This window comes from Arachis hypogaea, chromosome 19 (assembly GCF_003086295.3).
Source record: "Arachis hypogaea cultivar Tifrunner chromosome 19, arahy.Tifrunner.gnm2.J5K5, whole genome shotgun sequence".
NCBI lineage: Eukaryota > Viridiplantae > Streptophyta > Magnoliopsida > Fabales > Fabaceae > Arachis > Arachis hypogaea.
Window position 1 is genome coordinate 12,328,073 of NC_092054.1, and position 14,759 is coordinate 12,342,831.

At 28.0% G+C, this 14,759-nt stretch overlaps 4 protein-coding genes across 4 annotated transcripts; all 4 read left to right on the forward strand.

Moving 5' to 3' along the window:
• The first annotated feature begins 2,917 nt into the window (after positions 1 to 2,917).
• Positions 2,918 to 4,220, forward strand: LOC140182142 (uncharacterized). Its single transcript, XM_072228264.1, has 3 exons — positions 2,918 to 3,389; positions 3,475 to 3,632; positions 3,729 to 4,220. The coding sequence occupies exons 1-3, from the start codon at positions 2,918 to 2,920 to the stop codon at positions 4,218 to 4,220; spliced, it is 1,122 nt and encodes a 373-aa protein (XP_072084365.1).
• Positions 4,221 to 4,887: 667 nt separating this feature from the next.
• Positions 4,888 to 5,469, forward strand: LOC140182143 (uncharacterized). Its single transcript, XM_072228265.1, has one exon. It carries the CDS (start codon positions 4,888 to 4,890, stop codon positions 5,467 to 5,469), a length of 582 nt encoding a protein of 193 aa, XP_072084366.1.
• A 9-nt stretch (positions 5,470 to 5,478) lies between these two features.
• Positions 5,479 to 6,543, forward strand: LOC112777916 (uncharacterized). The gene has a single exon (XM_025822295.1). It carries the CDS (start codon positions 5,479 to 5,481, stop codon positions 6,541 to 6,543), a length of 1,065 nt encoding a protein of 354 aa, XP_025678080.1.
• Positions 6,544 to 9,896: 3,353 nt separating this feature from the next.
• LOC112776572 (2-alkenal reductase (NADP(+)-dependent)) lies at positions 9,897 to 12,560 on the forward strand. Its single transcript, XM_025820775.3, has 5 exons — positions 9,897 to 10,304; positions 11,054 to 11,231; positions 11,498 to 11,664; positions 11,819 to 11,901; positions 12,001 to 12,560. Exons 1-5 carry the CDS (start codon positions 10,080 to 10,082, stop codon positions 12,377 to 12,379), a joined length of 1,032 nt encoding a protein of 343 aa, XP_025676560.1. The 5' UTR covers positions 9,897 to 10,079; the 3' UTR covers positions 12,380 to 12,560.
• The last annotated feature ends 2,199 nt before the right edge of the window (positions 12,561 to 14,759 follow it).

Sequence of the window (14,759 nt, forward strand, 5' to 3'; positions counted from 1 at the left end):
GTGATGGTCATTCATACTGTTTTACCTCATAATCAGTGCTCATCCTTCTTTCCAGCGTGGTCCTTAATTTCAAAGTGAGTGTTATATACACAATGATCTTTTATTTTTTTCCCTCCATGGTTCAAATTTTATAATTTAAATCCTGAATTGGTTTCATTTCTCTGTCTATAAATTGGATGCTAAGTTTCACAAGTCTGCTGCATTACTTCCATGCTTTAAGAGTATTCTGAAAAGCGTTTCTACTTATACTGATTTTATTTTCTGAAAGTCAAGGTTATAAGTGTATGCAGTGAGAAAACAAGTTACACTCTTTCATTCTCATTCATTCTCTTCAAATGAACTTATGGGGGTTCTTTGATTTCTTTTTTTTTTGGGTTATATATAACTGAAGTGGTGTCTAAAAAGAAAGTACTACTTTATTCGAAATACCATTATAGTGAATATTAGTTGGTTCTAAATTCCTTTAGCTTGGTTAAAATTTCATAAAATGTCTCAATCTTATGCTACTGCAAGATTATATAGAAAAAATTATTTAACGAGAAAGAGAGGGCAACAAGTTGAAGATAGAAGAGGCCAGTTTTGCTATATTCACTTTTGGATTTTTTTGAAAGAAATTAAAATTTACATCTTTTCATTACAGATGTTTGTTACTATTATAAAATCGGTGTTCAATTAATATCATTGGTTGGATTTCTATGCTTTATTGTTTGATGTTGTTCCTACTTCTAATGTTTCTCTTATTTTAAGTTCAAATATATTTGTATGTGGTATTTATTAACCTACCTATTTAATTTTTTTGATCTTCCCATAGTTTTAATTTTACATTTAAAGTTCTTTTTTTTTTCTTTAGAGGAATCAATTATTTTGCAAGATACTCCAATTATTAATGCCAATTTCATATTATCAGGTATGAGTTTATTGTTTCAAATTTTCTAATTTCTTCGTTAACTTAGAAAGTATAGTTATTATTTACATTATTTTTTTAATTATTTTAAAATATAAAAAGGACTTTTTTCTAATCATTGTTATCATGTTTATATTTTTTGTCTATTTATTTTGGTTTATATATTTCATTATTGAATTAATTTTTGTATATTTTATTTTTTTATGTTGTTTATTATGCATTTAGTTATTAATAAATTCATAATTCATGATTGTCTGTTTAAATATTTCTTTGACGTGTATATCTTTATATTTGATTTATTTATAATAAGTTTTTTTGTTTTATAATAAAAACCCAAATCAAGATGACTCTGAAATACATGATCCTACTGTAAATTCTTGGAATGAGCTTCGGTCTCCTATTGATCATCCACTTTTTTCACAAAGTGAAATTCAAGGTATTTCAGTATACTTATAATTGATTTATTTATGGAATTTGCATTTTTCGTATTAATTTAGATATAATCTACTCATTCAGTATATTTAGTCACGTTATGTTCCTTTATAATTTCAATATTCTGGTCGTAATAAATTTTATGACATTTTTTTTACCAAATATAATATGATAAAAAATAGTATTCATTGATTTTAAATACTTTCAATATAAGTGTCTCAAATTTGGTTAGATTATTATTATTATTATTAAATATTTATATTTTCAATTTATAGACAATGAGTATCCAGTGAATAATTTCTGAATCTTTAATTGTTTTACTGGTATATTTTTTTAAGTAAAAAAAAATTAAGAAGCATTTAAGTCTTCATTTAATATAATTTTTTATTTAGTTAAATTTGTAAGGATTTGTTTATTATTTAAATTTTTTATTCATTTTTGTAGGTTGTCTCGATATTGGTGATCCTGTGTATACTTGTCTATATTGTGGTGCGTCGTTTTGGTTACTAGAGCGGGTTGAAAAATGGTCAAGAATTAATCAGCCTCTTTTTGCACTTTGTTGTTTTCAAGGAAAAATTCAATTACCGTATCTTCAGAAAGCTCCAAATTTATTATATATTTTGATTCATGGTCATGATAGTAAGTCTTTACTGTTTCAGAAGAAAATTCGGTATTATAATAGTATGTTTGCTTTCACTTCTTTTGGTGGTAAAGTAATAGACTCAGTGAATGATGGAACTGGCCCACCACAATTCATCATAAGTGGCCAAAATTATCATAGGATTGAAAGTTTATTACCTCAGGCTGGTCAAGTTCCAAAATTTGTCCAATTATACATATATGACACAGAACATGAGTTAACGCATAGAGAAGGAATATTTGGGTAAGGTCAACTCTTACAAAAATTTTGTTATGATTGTTTGTAATTCTAATTTGTTTCTTTTATTTTCAATTTAATTTTTAGTTGGTAAGATACTAATATGAATGTAACTTTGATTATTATAATCAAAATGTTCGTATCTTATTGTTTAAATATTGTTGTTAAGATTCATTCTAATTATAAAAAATGCATGTTTCTTCATTTTAAGTAAAATTACTTAGTAATATTGTGTTACTATTTTTCTTAATTATAGGCAAAGTTTAAATATAGATAGACAGTTGATAATTGATTTGACCCAAATGATTGATCAACACAATCCCATAGCACAATCATTTAGAAGAGTGAGAGAATTCCATGAGAATCACCCGTCTGAGGTGTTTTCTTTGAAATTGTTTAGTCAAAGAGAACGTGATCGAAGAGTTTATAATTATCCTTCGTGCGATGAAGTTGCTGCTTTGGTTGTTGGTGATTTTGATTCTTCTGATACTGGTCGTGATGTCATTGTTAAATCTGTAGCTGGCCAACTTCAAAGAATATATGAGACACATGCTTTATACTGGCCATTGTAATATCCCTTGCTTTTTCCTTACGGGGAAGATGGTTATCAATTGGGTATTCCTTATCGAGATATTCAAGATATAAATGTTGCAGGGAGAAGGACTAGAGTGTCTGTGCGAGAATTTATCTGTTTTCGTTTGCAAATGAGAGAGCATGATGATAGCATTATTCATAAGTCTAGAAGATTGTTCCAACAGTTTGTTGTTGATTCATTCTCTATGATTGAGTCACAGAGGCTTTATGAAATCAGGAAAAAACAGAGCACAATTAGAGGAGAAGTCTTACAAGGTATTGAAGAAGCTATGCGATGCGGTGATACTGAAGCATCATCAATTGGTACTCGAGTGATTTTGCCTTCTTCCTTCACTGGTGGTAAACGTTACATGTTTAATAATTGCCAAGATGCTATGGCTATTTGTAAACATTTTGGGTATCCAGATCTATTTCTTACCCTTACTTGCAATCCAAACTGGCCTGAGTTTCAAAGATATACTAATCGTGATCAAGTTCCAATTGCTAATCGGCCAGACATTGCTTGCCGAGTCTTTCATGCTAATATGAAGTGTCTTCTTAATGATCTTAAGAATGGTGTTTTTTTTGGTCCTCTTAATGCAGGTATATCGAATATAGAGAATTCTATATTAAATTTATGCTTACTTATAAAAATTTCTATATTTTCAGATATTTTTTTACTTTTTAGGTATGTATACAATTGAGTTTCAAAAAAGAGGTTTGTCACATGCACATATTCTACTTTGGCTTGATGGAAGGAATAGATTGCAGAATATTAAAATTGTTGATGAGTTGATTTGTGCAGAACTTTCTAATCCTATGAAGTTTCCACATTTGTATAGTGTGGTTAGTAAATACATGATTCATAGCCCTTGTGGTAGGGTAAGACCAACTTCTCCATGCATGAAAGATGGAAGATGATCCAAGTTTTATCCGAAGCAGTTTGTTAATTATACGAGTTTTGATGAAGATGGTTATCCTATTTACAAGCGTCGAGATATTGGTGTTACAGTTAAAAGTCATGGTGTTGATCTTGATAATAGATTTGTTGTTCCATATAATCCATTATTGTTGATGAAGTACCAGGCTCATATCAATTTGGAATTTTGCAACAAGTCAAATGTTATAAAGTATCTTTTCAAGTACATTAACAAGGGTCCAGATCGTGTAATTGCAACCATTAGTCATTCAACTGAGACAACTCATTCTTTTGAAGTGGTTGATGAGATCAAACAGTATTATGATTGTCGGTATCTTTCACCTTGTGAATCAATGTGGAAAACTTTTGCATATGAAATTCATCATAGATGGCCACCTATGCAAAGACTCACATTTCATTTACCTAATCAGCAGCATGTTGTGTTCGATGATCATGATACTATTGGCTCTGTTTTAATAAGAAATAGAGATTTGATGACAATGTTTACTGCTTGAATGATGGCTAATCGAACATATGTTGAAGGGCGAACACTAACATATGTTGAGTTCCCAAGTAAATTCGTTTATGATTTACAATCTCGACAGTGAAAACCAAGAAGAAGGGGATTTTCTATAGGAAGATTGAGTTTTGTTCATCCTTCAACTGGTGAGCTATTTTATATGCGTATGCTTCTCAATGTGCAAAGAGAATGCACCAGTTTTCGAAGTATAAAGACTGTCAATTCTGTTTTATATGATACATTCCAAGAGGCATGTTCTGCTATGGGTTTTTTAATAGATGATAATGAGTTTGTCTTGGCCATTAATGAAGCAGCTGAGTTATCTTCTGGCGCCCAATTGAGAAAACTTTTTGTTTCATTGTTAATATCTGATTTTGTCTCTAGGCCCGTTTTAGTTTGGAATCAAACTTGGAAATATTTATCTGATGATATCATTTATTACAAACGAAGTGAGCTTCGTTTTCCAGATATTTACTTAATCTTTAGTTTATCTTTTTTATTTATAGGATTAAGAAAAACTCTTAACAATAAATAAATAGAAAGTGATATGCACAAAGTTTGAAATACATACATAGCATGATAGGGAAAATTTTCAAACAATATAAGTTTTTGATATATTGATGAATTTACTAACTGAAAAAAAATATATTGCAGGAATAACAATGACTGACGAAGAGTTACAAACATTTTGTCTAATAGAGATAGAGAAATTGCTACAGGCCAATGGAAAATCATTAAGAGATTTTGCTGGTATGCCTCTTCCTAATGTTGATTTGGTCTCAGAATTTAGTAATTCTATGGTGTTGCGTGAATTGGAATATGACATTTCTGTGATGCTTGAAGAACACGATTCAAATTTTTCAAAGTTGAATGAAGAACAGAAGTCAATCTATAATAGGATTATACATTGTGTTACTAACAAGGAACATGGGTTGCTTTTCATTTATGGGTTTGGTGGGACTGGAAAAACTTTTTTGTATAGACTCTTATCTGCCAAATTGCGTTCTCAAAGAAGAATTGTTATTAATGTTGCTTCAAATGGAATTGCTTCATTATTGTTACCTGGTGGTAAGACAGCTCATTCTATGTTTGGTATCCCACTTGAATTGAATGAAGATACTATTTGTAGAATTCCGAAAAATAGTCCTAAGGCTGATTTAATTCGGCTTGCTGAGCTGATTATTTGGGATGAAGCTCCAATGACTAACAAGTTGGCATTTGAAGCTTTAGACAGAAGTTTTTGAGACATAATGATGTCGATTTTAGTGTCTTACAAAGATCTACCTTTTGGGGAAAAAATCATTGTTCTTGGAGGTGATTTTCGACAGGTTTTGCCTGTTATTCCTAAAGCTTCTCGTGCTGAGATTATTATGGCATCAATCAATTCTTCAATTCTTTGGAAGCACTTTGAAGTGTTGACGTTGACAAAAAATATGCGATTAGAAAGTGCTACAAATCAATCAAATTTGGACGAATTGAAAAGGTTTTCCGATTGGATTCTTCAGATTGGAGAAGGGCGTATTGGGACAATAATTAACAAAAAGCTTTTAGTTAAAATTCCAAATGAGTTTCTGATTTTTCCTTCTGATAATCCAGTTGATGATATTATAAATGCAATTTATCCTGACATAGTTAGAAACTTTGATGATACTGGTTTTTTCCAAGACAGAGCCATATTAGCTCCAACAGTAGAAATTGTTGAAGAAATCAATGATCACATTGTTCAATTGCTACCTGGGGCAGAAAAAGAGTATCTAAGTGCTGATTCTATATGTGGTAGTGATGCTTATTGTGACGTTGATGTTGATTGGATAAATACTGAGTTTTTGAATCAAATAAAATGTTCAGGGTTACCGAATCACTCATTGAAATTGAAGAAAGGCGTGCCTATTATTTTGTTGAGAAATATTGATCCAGCTGGTGGCTTATGCAATGGTACTCGCCTTATTGTTAGAGATCTAGGAACAAATGTGATTGGAGCTGAGATTGTCTCAGGGAGTCACATTGGAGATAAAGTTTTCATTCCTCGGATGAATTTAATTCCGAGTGATGCTAGGATACCTTTCAAATTTCAACGGAGACAATTTCCTATAAACTTGTGTTTTGCAATGACTATCAATAAGAGCCAAGGTCAAACTCTATCCAGTGTTGGACTGTTCTTGCGTCGACCGGTATTTTCTCATGGTCAACTTTATGTCGCTATTTCTCGAGTAAAGAGCAAAGATGGTTTAAGAATTTTGGTATCTGGCGAGGAAAATGATGATTCTATTTTAACTCAAAATATCGTATTTAAAGAAATATTTGATAAGATTTTATAATTTATTTTGTTTTGTTTTTATATTAATGTTATTTTATGTTGTGGTTATTTTTTGTAATGATACTGCTTTATTGTATTAAATATAAAGATAAATTAGAATGTTAACCTATTTTATAAGATTCAGTTTATTCAAATACGTTTTAACAAATTATTTTTCTATTTACTAAATTGTATATTTACGAAAATATCTTTAAAAAGTTTTTTAATTAGTAAAATATTTTTTCTTAATATACTTTTCAATAATTTTTTATTTATTAAATTTTAATTTTACCAAAATTTCTTTAATAAAAATTATATTTTACTATTAATTTTTAAATATCAATGCACATTTTTTTAAAATTAAATAAAAAATTCTTACCAATATTAATATTAATATGTATAACAATTAATAATAATTAATAAATAATTAACAAAACAAATTCCTTAAAATTAATAACCCATTAATTCTAAAATTCTAAATTCACTCTCACCTCCACATCAGAAAAAAGAGAGTAGCCACTCTCCACCAATTATTATTACGATTTTAATTTTGATTCTCTATCTGTTTTATTTTTTATTTATATTTTTGTGGTAAATTACTAACAGAGAATTGAAAAACATTTTAGAATGTTATAGTATAATGTATTTACAATTAAAAAAAGATAATTATAAAAAAAATACCAAATTAATGTATTACATGCTTACATATAATCTTTTCACACTTTTTAAATTTGACCAAATTAAAAAAGTTAAATAATTTTTGAATTTATGAAAAAAATTCATGGAATGTATATTACTAAATTTATACTTTACTATTTCTCATCCTTTTCTTTTAATTTTTTTATTTTTTTTTTCTTTTTTTTCTTTTTTTTCTTTTTTTTTTATTTTTTTTATTCTGTCTCTATTTTGTTTAATATATCTTTCACTCATTATTTTTTAATATGTATGCATTTTGTTATATATATTTTTTTGGTTATTTATAAATGCATAAAGCTATGAAGCACGGACACTTCGCTGAGTTATCTTGTCCGCATGTCGGACACATTTCGGATACGACACTCACCGACACTCGTCCGACACGCGTGTCTGTTGTGTCCAACCGTGTCTTAATAAAAAGATAAAAAATTTTTCTCCGGACACGCTTGGACACACCTAAATACCATCACGTGTCGGCGTGTCCAGTCTTATTCTTAACATATATTCTTAAAATAAATTTAGATATAGTATATATTATTATTTATTAAAACAAAAAATATTTTAAATACTTGATATAATTAAAATAAGACATTAAAAATAATTAAAAAATTTAATTTATATTTTAATATCAATAAAATATTAAAATATCATTACAATTTATCTAAAAAATACTTTATATTTTATATATATGCGTGTCCCCGTGTCATGTAAGATTTTAAAATTCGCGTGTCGATGTGTCCCGTGTCGTGTCGTGTCCCGTGTCCGTGTCAGTGTCCGTGCATCATAGGCATAAAGTAACATGCGCGTTCTATTTTAACTAATTGTATTTATTCATTCTAATTAAAATATCAAATTATTTATTTTTCGTATCATGACCGTGCAATTGTACGGGCTATTGACTAGTATATTAGAATCAATTAGCATTTATTAAAATTATGTAGCATATGTGAATATTTATTATAGAATATTACGTATTTATTATTTCGATTCTCTTAACACTTATAAATATCTTTTTATATTGTATTATTCCATATAATTTGAATACATTCAATTTTTTTTATTGTTCTCTCTTATCTTTCTAACAGATGTGTAGCATTACTCTTTTAAGTAAGAGCATTTTTTAAATTTGTTTAAATTTTTATATAAATTTTTTTATATGTTTTTTTTAATTTTTTTTGGATAAAAAGATAAAACTCTAAATATTTGGATCATAAAATTTTTAATACCACATCATAAAATAAATTATTTTTTTTAAAAATTTAAGACGATAAGATAAAATATATAAATAATTATATATTAATAAATTTATTAAAAATAAAGTCTTTTATAAAGTTCATCAGTGTGAAATAATATCCATCACGTATTTTTTATTTTTACGTTTAAATTAAACCCACTCAATTGTAAGATAATAATATTAAAATCTATTAACCTATTTGTAAATGTTCATGATTAATTAGATAGATGCATGAATGCATTAGACTGTTATTAACTTATTATTAGTGGGCCAAATGATGCCTCTAACTAATTCACTTAATTGTGATGTTTTGCCTACTCATAGTATTAGTATATTAACTAAGATTAACTTAACCCGTACCTTATATTCTAATAATAAGATAAAATAATTAAAGAATTAAATTAAATTAAGAACCAATGCTAGTTGGCACTGACGAATAAGGGAAGGTTCAAACTGGGAACCTCCTAACTGAGGCACTCCTTTCTTGTCACTCAGCTATTTTGTTTTCTATTACATATATGACAAAAATTAATTATATACTAAACATTCAATTAAATTTTATAAATATCTAATTTAATTTAATTTTATATTCTCTATTTTTTGAATTAATTATATTTTAGTTATGTACAATTATTAATATAAATATAAATGTTACTAAAAATTTATTAATATGTTTAATCTATTTTAACGTTAGTATTGTGATTAAAATTATCTGTTTTGATGCTAGTATTAAAATCTACTGATATTATAATTAGATGATAAGTTTTATGAATTAATTGTTATTCTTATTGTGTCAAATTAAAATATTATTATAGTAATACTGAAAAATTTTATGTTTATTTTTATATTAGTTATTTTTAAAATTTAAAATTTTTTTGGTGACTTTAAAAATTTAAGACATAATTTTTTTATAAAATATTAGTAAATATATATTTAAAATTTTAATTTTAAATTTTTGACTATTTTATATTTTTATTTACGTAAAATCGATTTTATTAATTCAATTAATAATTTTTCGGTTGAATCAATAAATTAATAAACTAATAACTTGACTGATTTCATTATCGGTTCAATTATAACCAGTAGTATTATTTGTTTAATGTTTGTGTTCTCAAATTCGGTGTCACTCATAAAAACCTTTTACACTTTCTGATATGTGACATTTCATTGTCGTATATAACTAAAAATAGATTTCTTTAAAATCTACCAAACACTAAATAATGATTGCCTTAGGTCCTTAACTCTTTGCTGACCATAGCATAGGAGACTATGTCTATATTTGCCTATTTAAGTATTTATTTTACTAATTAATTAAATTTAATTTATAAATTTAGTTAACATGTATCTTATATATAATAAATTTATTAAAAAAAATTTATTTTGTAATTTTATCGTCAAGATTTTAAATCCTTAATTTATTAGCGAAGTAGCAACCTCCGCACAGAAGTTAGAAGTCAGCGCATTAAAATTTGAAAATAAATGAAGAGGGTAGAACATTCACACTGAAAGTATGATCATAGTGACGTGAATTGGTATTATCTTGTCTTAAGATCGTAAGCAATGACGCAAATCTTGCAAGTTATAAATATAATTGGAAGCGTGAAAGAGAGAAGAGAGAGACACCATCAATGGCGGAAGTGAAGAACAAGCAAGTGGTTTTGAAGGATTATGTCACCGGTTTCCTTAAGGAATCAGACTTGGACTTAGTTGAAAACACCATCACTCTCAAGCTTCCAGAAGGTTCCAATGAGATCCTTCTCAAGAATCTCTATTTGTCTTGTGATCCTTTCATGCGAAACCTTATGAGCGACATAGGAATCCTTGAGAAGTTCCTTCCATATGCCCCTGGCTCTGTAAGTTTTCTTTTTCCCTCTTTTTTCACTTGGCAAATTCTGTTAATTTTTCCTTGCTATTCACGCTACGTATCATTGTAATTGAGGAACCAAAACTCAGGAATTTGATTATAAAGTTGATAATTGTGACCTATTTCTAGATTAGTGTTTAAATTAGTAGTAGCTGCGAAATCTTGTTGAGAATATGAATTGAAGTGCTGTATGCTTGGAAGTTTCTAGACTTTGTCACCAATTTTGAAGGTAAGTGAATGATATCTGAAGAAAATTGAGACTACTTCATGTTGTGTTATCAATAACCAACATCAGTGGCCGTGTTATTATCACTTATCAGAGTAATAATTTACTTACAGCATTGTTTCAACTTTCATCCAATTAAAATAGGGTTGCAGTTAAATTTATGTAAAGTTGATAACTGAGAACCGATAAATAATTTGATAAGTTTGATTAAATTGTCATCTAATAGCTCTCAGCTATTAATTTCAGATAAAATTAACTGCACCTGAATTTCCACCTTAAAATAGGAAACAAGTTTGTAAAAAGGAAAAAGAAATGAGAAGAGTAAATCAACCACAATTTGTGAAAAGAAAAATTTCATGGTTTAATTGTGTTGGTACTTTGCAAAATTCCAAACAATTGGTTTTGCCGTTTGATCTAAGAAGCAATTCATTTAGCATTGTTCTGCTGTTGATGATTCTATTTCAATCATAAATTTATGTAGCTACTAACTGTTGATTGTTGCATTATTGCAGCCATTATTTGGATATGGGGTGGCTAAAGTCCTGGAATCCGGACACCCGGATTACAAGAAGGGTGATTTGGTGTGGGGGTTTACTAAATGGGAAGAGTACAGTTTGGTCCCCTCATCTCGAATTCTTTTCAAAATCGAGCACACTGATGTTCCACTTTCATACTATACTGGAATTCTTGGTATGTAACTTTCCACAGCTAGTTCTTATTGATTCTTGGTGAATGAAACACTTGATGTTAATATAATATGCAACTGCAACCCTTAACTATACTTGCAATGCTGGAATTGATCATTATTCGTTATAGAGTATTTGGCTGACCAGCTATGATATGGAAGAAATGAAAATCAAATAACCTTTTGTACTCATTTGGAACCAATACCTTACTGCTTGTCAGAGATTGTTTTGCCTTTTGGGTTGCTTAACCTGTTATTGTTATGATTGCAGGTATGCCAGGAATGACTGCTTATGCTGGTTTCTTTGAAGTTGGGCTTCCTAAAAAAGGAGAGAAAGTTTTTGTTTCTGCAGCCTCTGGTGCAGTTGGTCAACTTGTTGGCCAGTTTGCGAAATTGACCGGTTGCTATGTCGTTGGAAGTGCTGGAAGTAAAGACAAGGTATTATTCATCAAATTGTTTGCAAATAATCCTATCTTGTATCAACTCCCCTCACCCACATGTTGTAAAGCATATGATTGGCAAGACCTGAAAGCTATTTCATTTTAGAGTTGCTCACATTCTTTCACTTGAATACTAATCTTTCTACAACCAGGTGGATTTATTGAAGAATAAATTCGGATTCGATGATGCTTTTAACTACAAGGAAGAGCCTGACCTCGATGCTGCATTGAAAAGGTTTGTGATATAAAAACTTGAACTGCCTTTGAGTTAAAGTTTCCTTTGAACAACTACCCACTAGTGAATAATATTGACTCTCACCATTTTATAAAACAGATACTTCCCTGAAGGCATTGACATTTACTTTGAGAACGTTGGAGGGAAGACACTTGATGCTGTGCTTCTAAATATGAGAGTCCATGGCCGAATAGTGGTATGTGGAATGATCTCGCAGTACAATCGTGCTCAACCTGAAGGGGTAACAAATCTGGGAAATCTCATAATGAAGCGGATTCGTATGCAAGGTCTTGCTGTCACCGATTACTATCCGATGTATCACAAGTTGGTGGAGTATGTGGTGCCGAAAATCAAAGAAGAGAAGATTGTGTATGTGGAAGACATAGCTGAGGGACTTGAAAACGGCCCTGCTGCTTTAGTTGGCCTTTTTAATGGTCGCAATGTTGGCAAACAAGTTCTTGTTCTTGCCCGTGAATGATAGCAGCAATATCAGCAAGATGCTTGGTTTTCTTTCTTTCTTTTATGCTATCTATATGAAGAGCAATGTTACATAGCCAGCAAATATTATCATTTTTTACTAGTATTTGGTCAGTAATAATTTGTACTCATATTTATAGACATTTTGTACACATTAAATATATAATTTGCATTTATATTTATTATTGTTTTACACACATGAATTAATAGAATTTGCATTTAAATTTTTTAAAATTTATACACATAAATTAATAAAATTTACTTGTTAAAAATAATTTAATATTTGTGTTGGTAAAATAATGACAAAAAATATTAAAAGTGACTGATTTCCAAGAATTTCTCATATCTAAAACAGTGAGCTTGAGTGGAAACAAATGCTACAATGCATAAACATTATTTGATAAAAAAAATAGTGCAGCAATCACATAATGTTGTATGAGTGGTGGGAAGATAAAGGGAAAAATCAGATACTTTAGTCTTTAATAATACATATTCAATGTTTTAAGGACTACATTAATGTCTCTCCGGTAATATTAGCGAAATAAAAAAAACACGAGAACTTATCTTATTTAATATTTATTAATTATTATAATAATTAATGAATGATAAATAAGATAAATTTTGATTAATTTATTTTGATTATCAAATATTTTCGATTTTTGAATATGAAGTAAGGTCAAAGAATATGTATATACTGTTGAGAACAAAACTGTTACAAAAATTCAGTAATATTTTTCTACCGAAAATCATTCTTAACCACAGAAGAATAAATTTATTGAAAATTGTATTTGTAAATGGTATCGTAAAAATTAACGGTACAAGTTTTTCTAGAGAACTAATTAGGAGTGTAGACAAGTAAAACTAACTAATTAAAAAATAGGTTCGTTATAAAAAAAAATAATAAAGTATATTTTTTGTCCCAAATGTTTGTGATTTTTTTTTCAAAAATATCTCTAACATTTAAGTTCATTCAATTTTGTTCCTAACGTTTTCGATTAATTCAATTTTATTCCTAATATTTTTTATTTGTGTTAAAACTACCCTTAGAAGTTTTCAATTTTGTCCCTAAGGATAATTTTGACTCATAAAAAAGTTAGGGACAAAATTGAATGTAACTAAAAGCTAGAGATATTTTTGAAGAAAATTGCAAATATTAGGGACAAAAAATATACATTACCAAAATAAAAAACATCCCACTATTCTAATTTTAAGAATTTCAAAATTAGAAATAAAAAGATGTTGGCTTATATTGTAGTTGGTTCCTCAAATTTTTCTAACATAATAGGATAATGGGATGTTAGTTCCATAAATCATAGTTGTCAGAACTGAACTGGTTAAGTTATTAGTTTGTTGGTTTATTAATTTAACCGATAAGTTATTAATTGAATTGATAGAACCAATCTCAATTAAATAATTATATAAAATTTTAATATTTTCTTCTTCACAATAAATATTTTTTTCATTTTGTTTTTATACCAAAATAATCATTATTGTTTTAAATTTTAATAATTAATTGATTAATTCTATACCTATTATATTGTTATATACTATGTGCAATTATTAAAAAAATAACGTTAATAAATATTATATAATCATAAAAAAAATTATGTTATAATTACTAAAAATATTTGTAATTTTTTTTAGGTGTTTAATAAAATTTATATTTATAATAATAATTATTTATAATAAAAAAATATAATGAATTTAAAATTAAGTAGTTATAAATTAAAATAATATAAAATAATTTAATTATATTTTTTATAATATATTAATTAAATAGTATATTTATTATTAAGAAGTATCATAGTTTGGTGGTAAGCTAAAGACTCGGTAATTTAAAGATCTTGAGGTATATAAAATATTTAATTTTGTTAGGTAACTAATTTTGTTAGGTAATCAATTAAGGGTGTAGTCAACTGCAGTCAATAAAAAAATCCATTAAGAGAAAAAAAAGAATTATGCTTTTTTTTTTTGAAAATTTTCTTTAGACAAAATGTGATGAAAGAGAAAAAAAAAAAGAGAAAGAAAAGGAATGTGCATAGTGCAGATACTGAAAGCATATTTTTTTAAATTAAAAAATTACCTATACTTTTTCGTATTTTTTTAAAGCGGGAGATATGTTACATACACAAATTTTTTTGGTCTAAATTCAACAAAAACGACTTTCAGTGTAGATTGCGTGTAAACATGCGCTTTCTTAACTCTTGAATAACGGCAAACAATTTTTTTTCCTCAATCAAAACTGCAACGCTCAAATTTCAAATAAAAATCAAAATCTCTCAAAAGTCTCTGAAAATCATCGCGAAAAGTGAAAGAAGTTGCGAAACTGAATTCAAAAAAAATTATGAAAAAATGAAATAAAAAGATGAAGAAGAAGCATT

What these genes read in the sequence shown, in the direction of transcription:
- LOC140182142 (XM_072228264.1), top strand. Translation starts at nt 2,918, where the DNA reads ATGAGAGAGCATGATGATAGCATTATTCATAAGTCTAGAAGATTGTTC. An exon ending in TTTTGGTCCTCTTAATGCAG is followed by an intron (nt 3,390 to 3,474) that starts GTATATCGAATA and finishes TTTACTTTTTAG; the next exon opens with GTATGTATACAATTGAGTTT. An exon ending in TTCCACATTTGTATAGTGTG is followed by an intron (nt 3,633 to 3,728) that starts GTTAGTAAATAC and finishes TATCCGAAGCAG; the next exon opens with TTTGTTAATTATACGAGTTT.
- LOC112776572 (XM_025820775.3), top strand. Translation starts at nt 10,080, where the DNA reads ATGGCGGAAGTGAAGAACAAGCAAGTGGTTTTGAAGGATTATGTCACC. An exon ending in GTGCTGGAAGTAAAGACAAG is followed by an intron (nt 11,665 to 11,818) that starts GTATTATTCATC and finishes TTCTACAACCAG; the next exon opens with GTGGATTTATTGAAGAATAA. An exon ending in CTCGATGCTGCATTGAAAAG is followed by an intron (nt 11,902 to 12,000) that starts GTTTGTGATATA and finishes TTTATAAAACAG; the next exon opens with ATACTTCCCTGAAGGCATTG.
- LOC140182143 (XM_072228265.1), top strand. Translation starts at nt 4,888, where the DNA reads ATGACTGACGAAGAGTTACAAACATTTTGTCTAATAGAGATAGAGAAA.
- LOC112777916 (XM_025822295.1), top strand. Translation starts at nt 5,479, where the DNA reads ATGTCGATTTTAGTGTCTTACAAAGATCTACCTTTTGGGGAAAAAATC.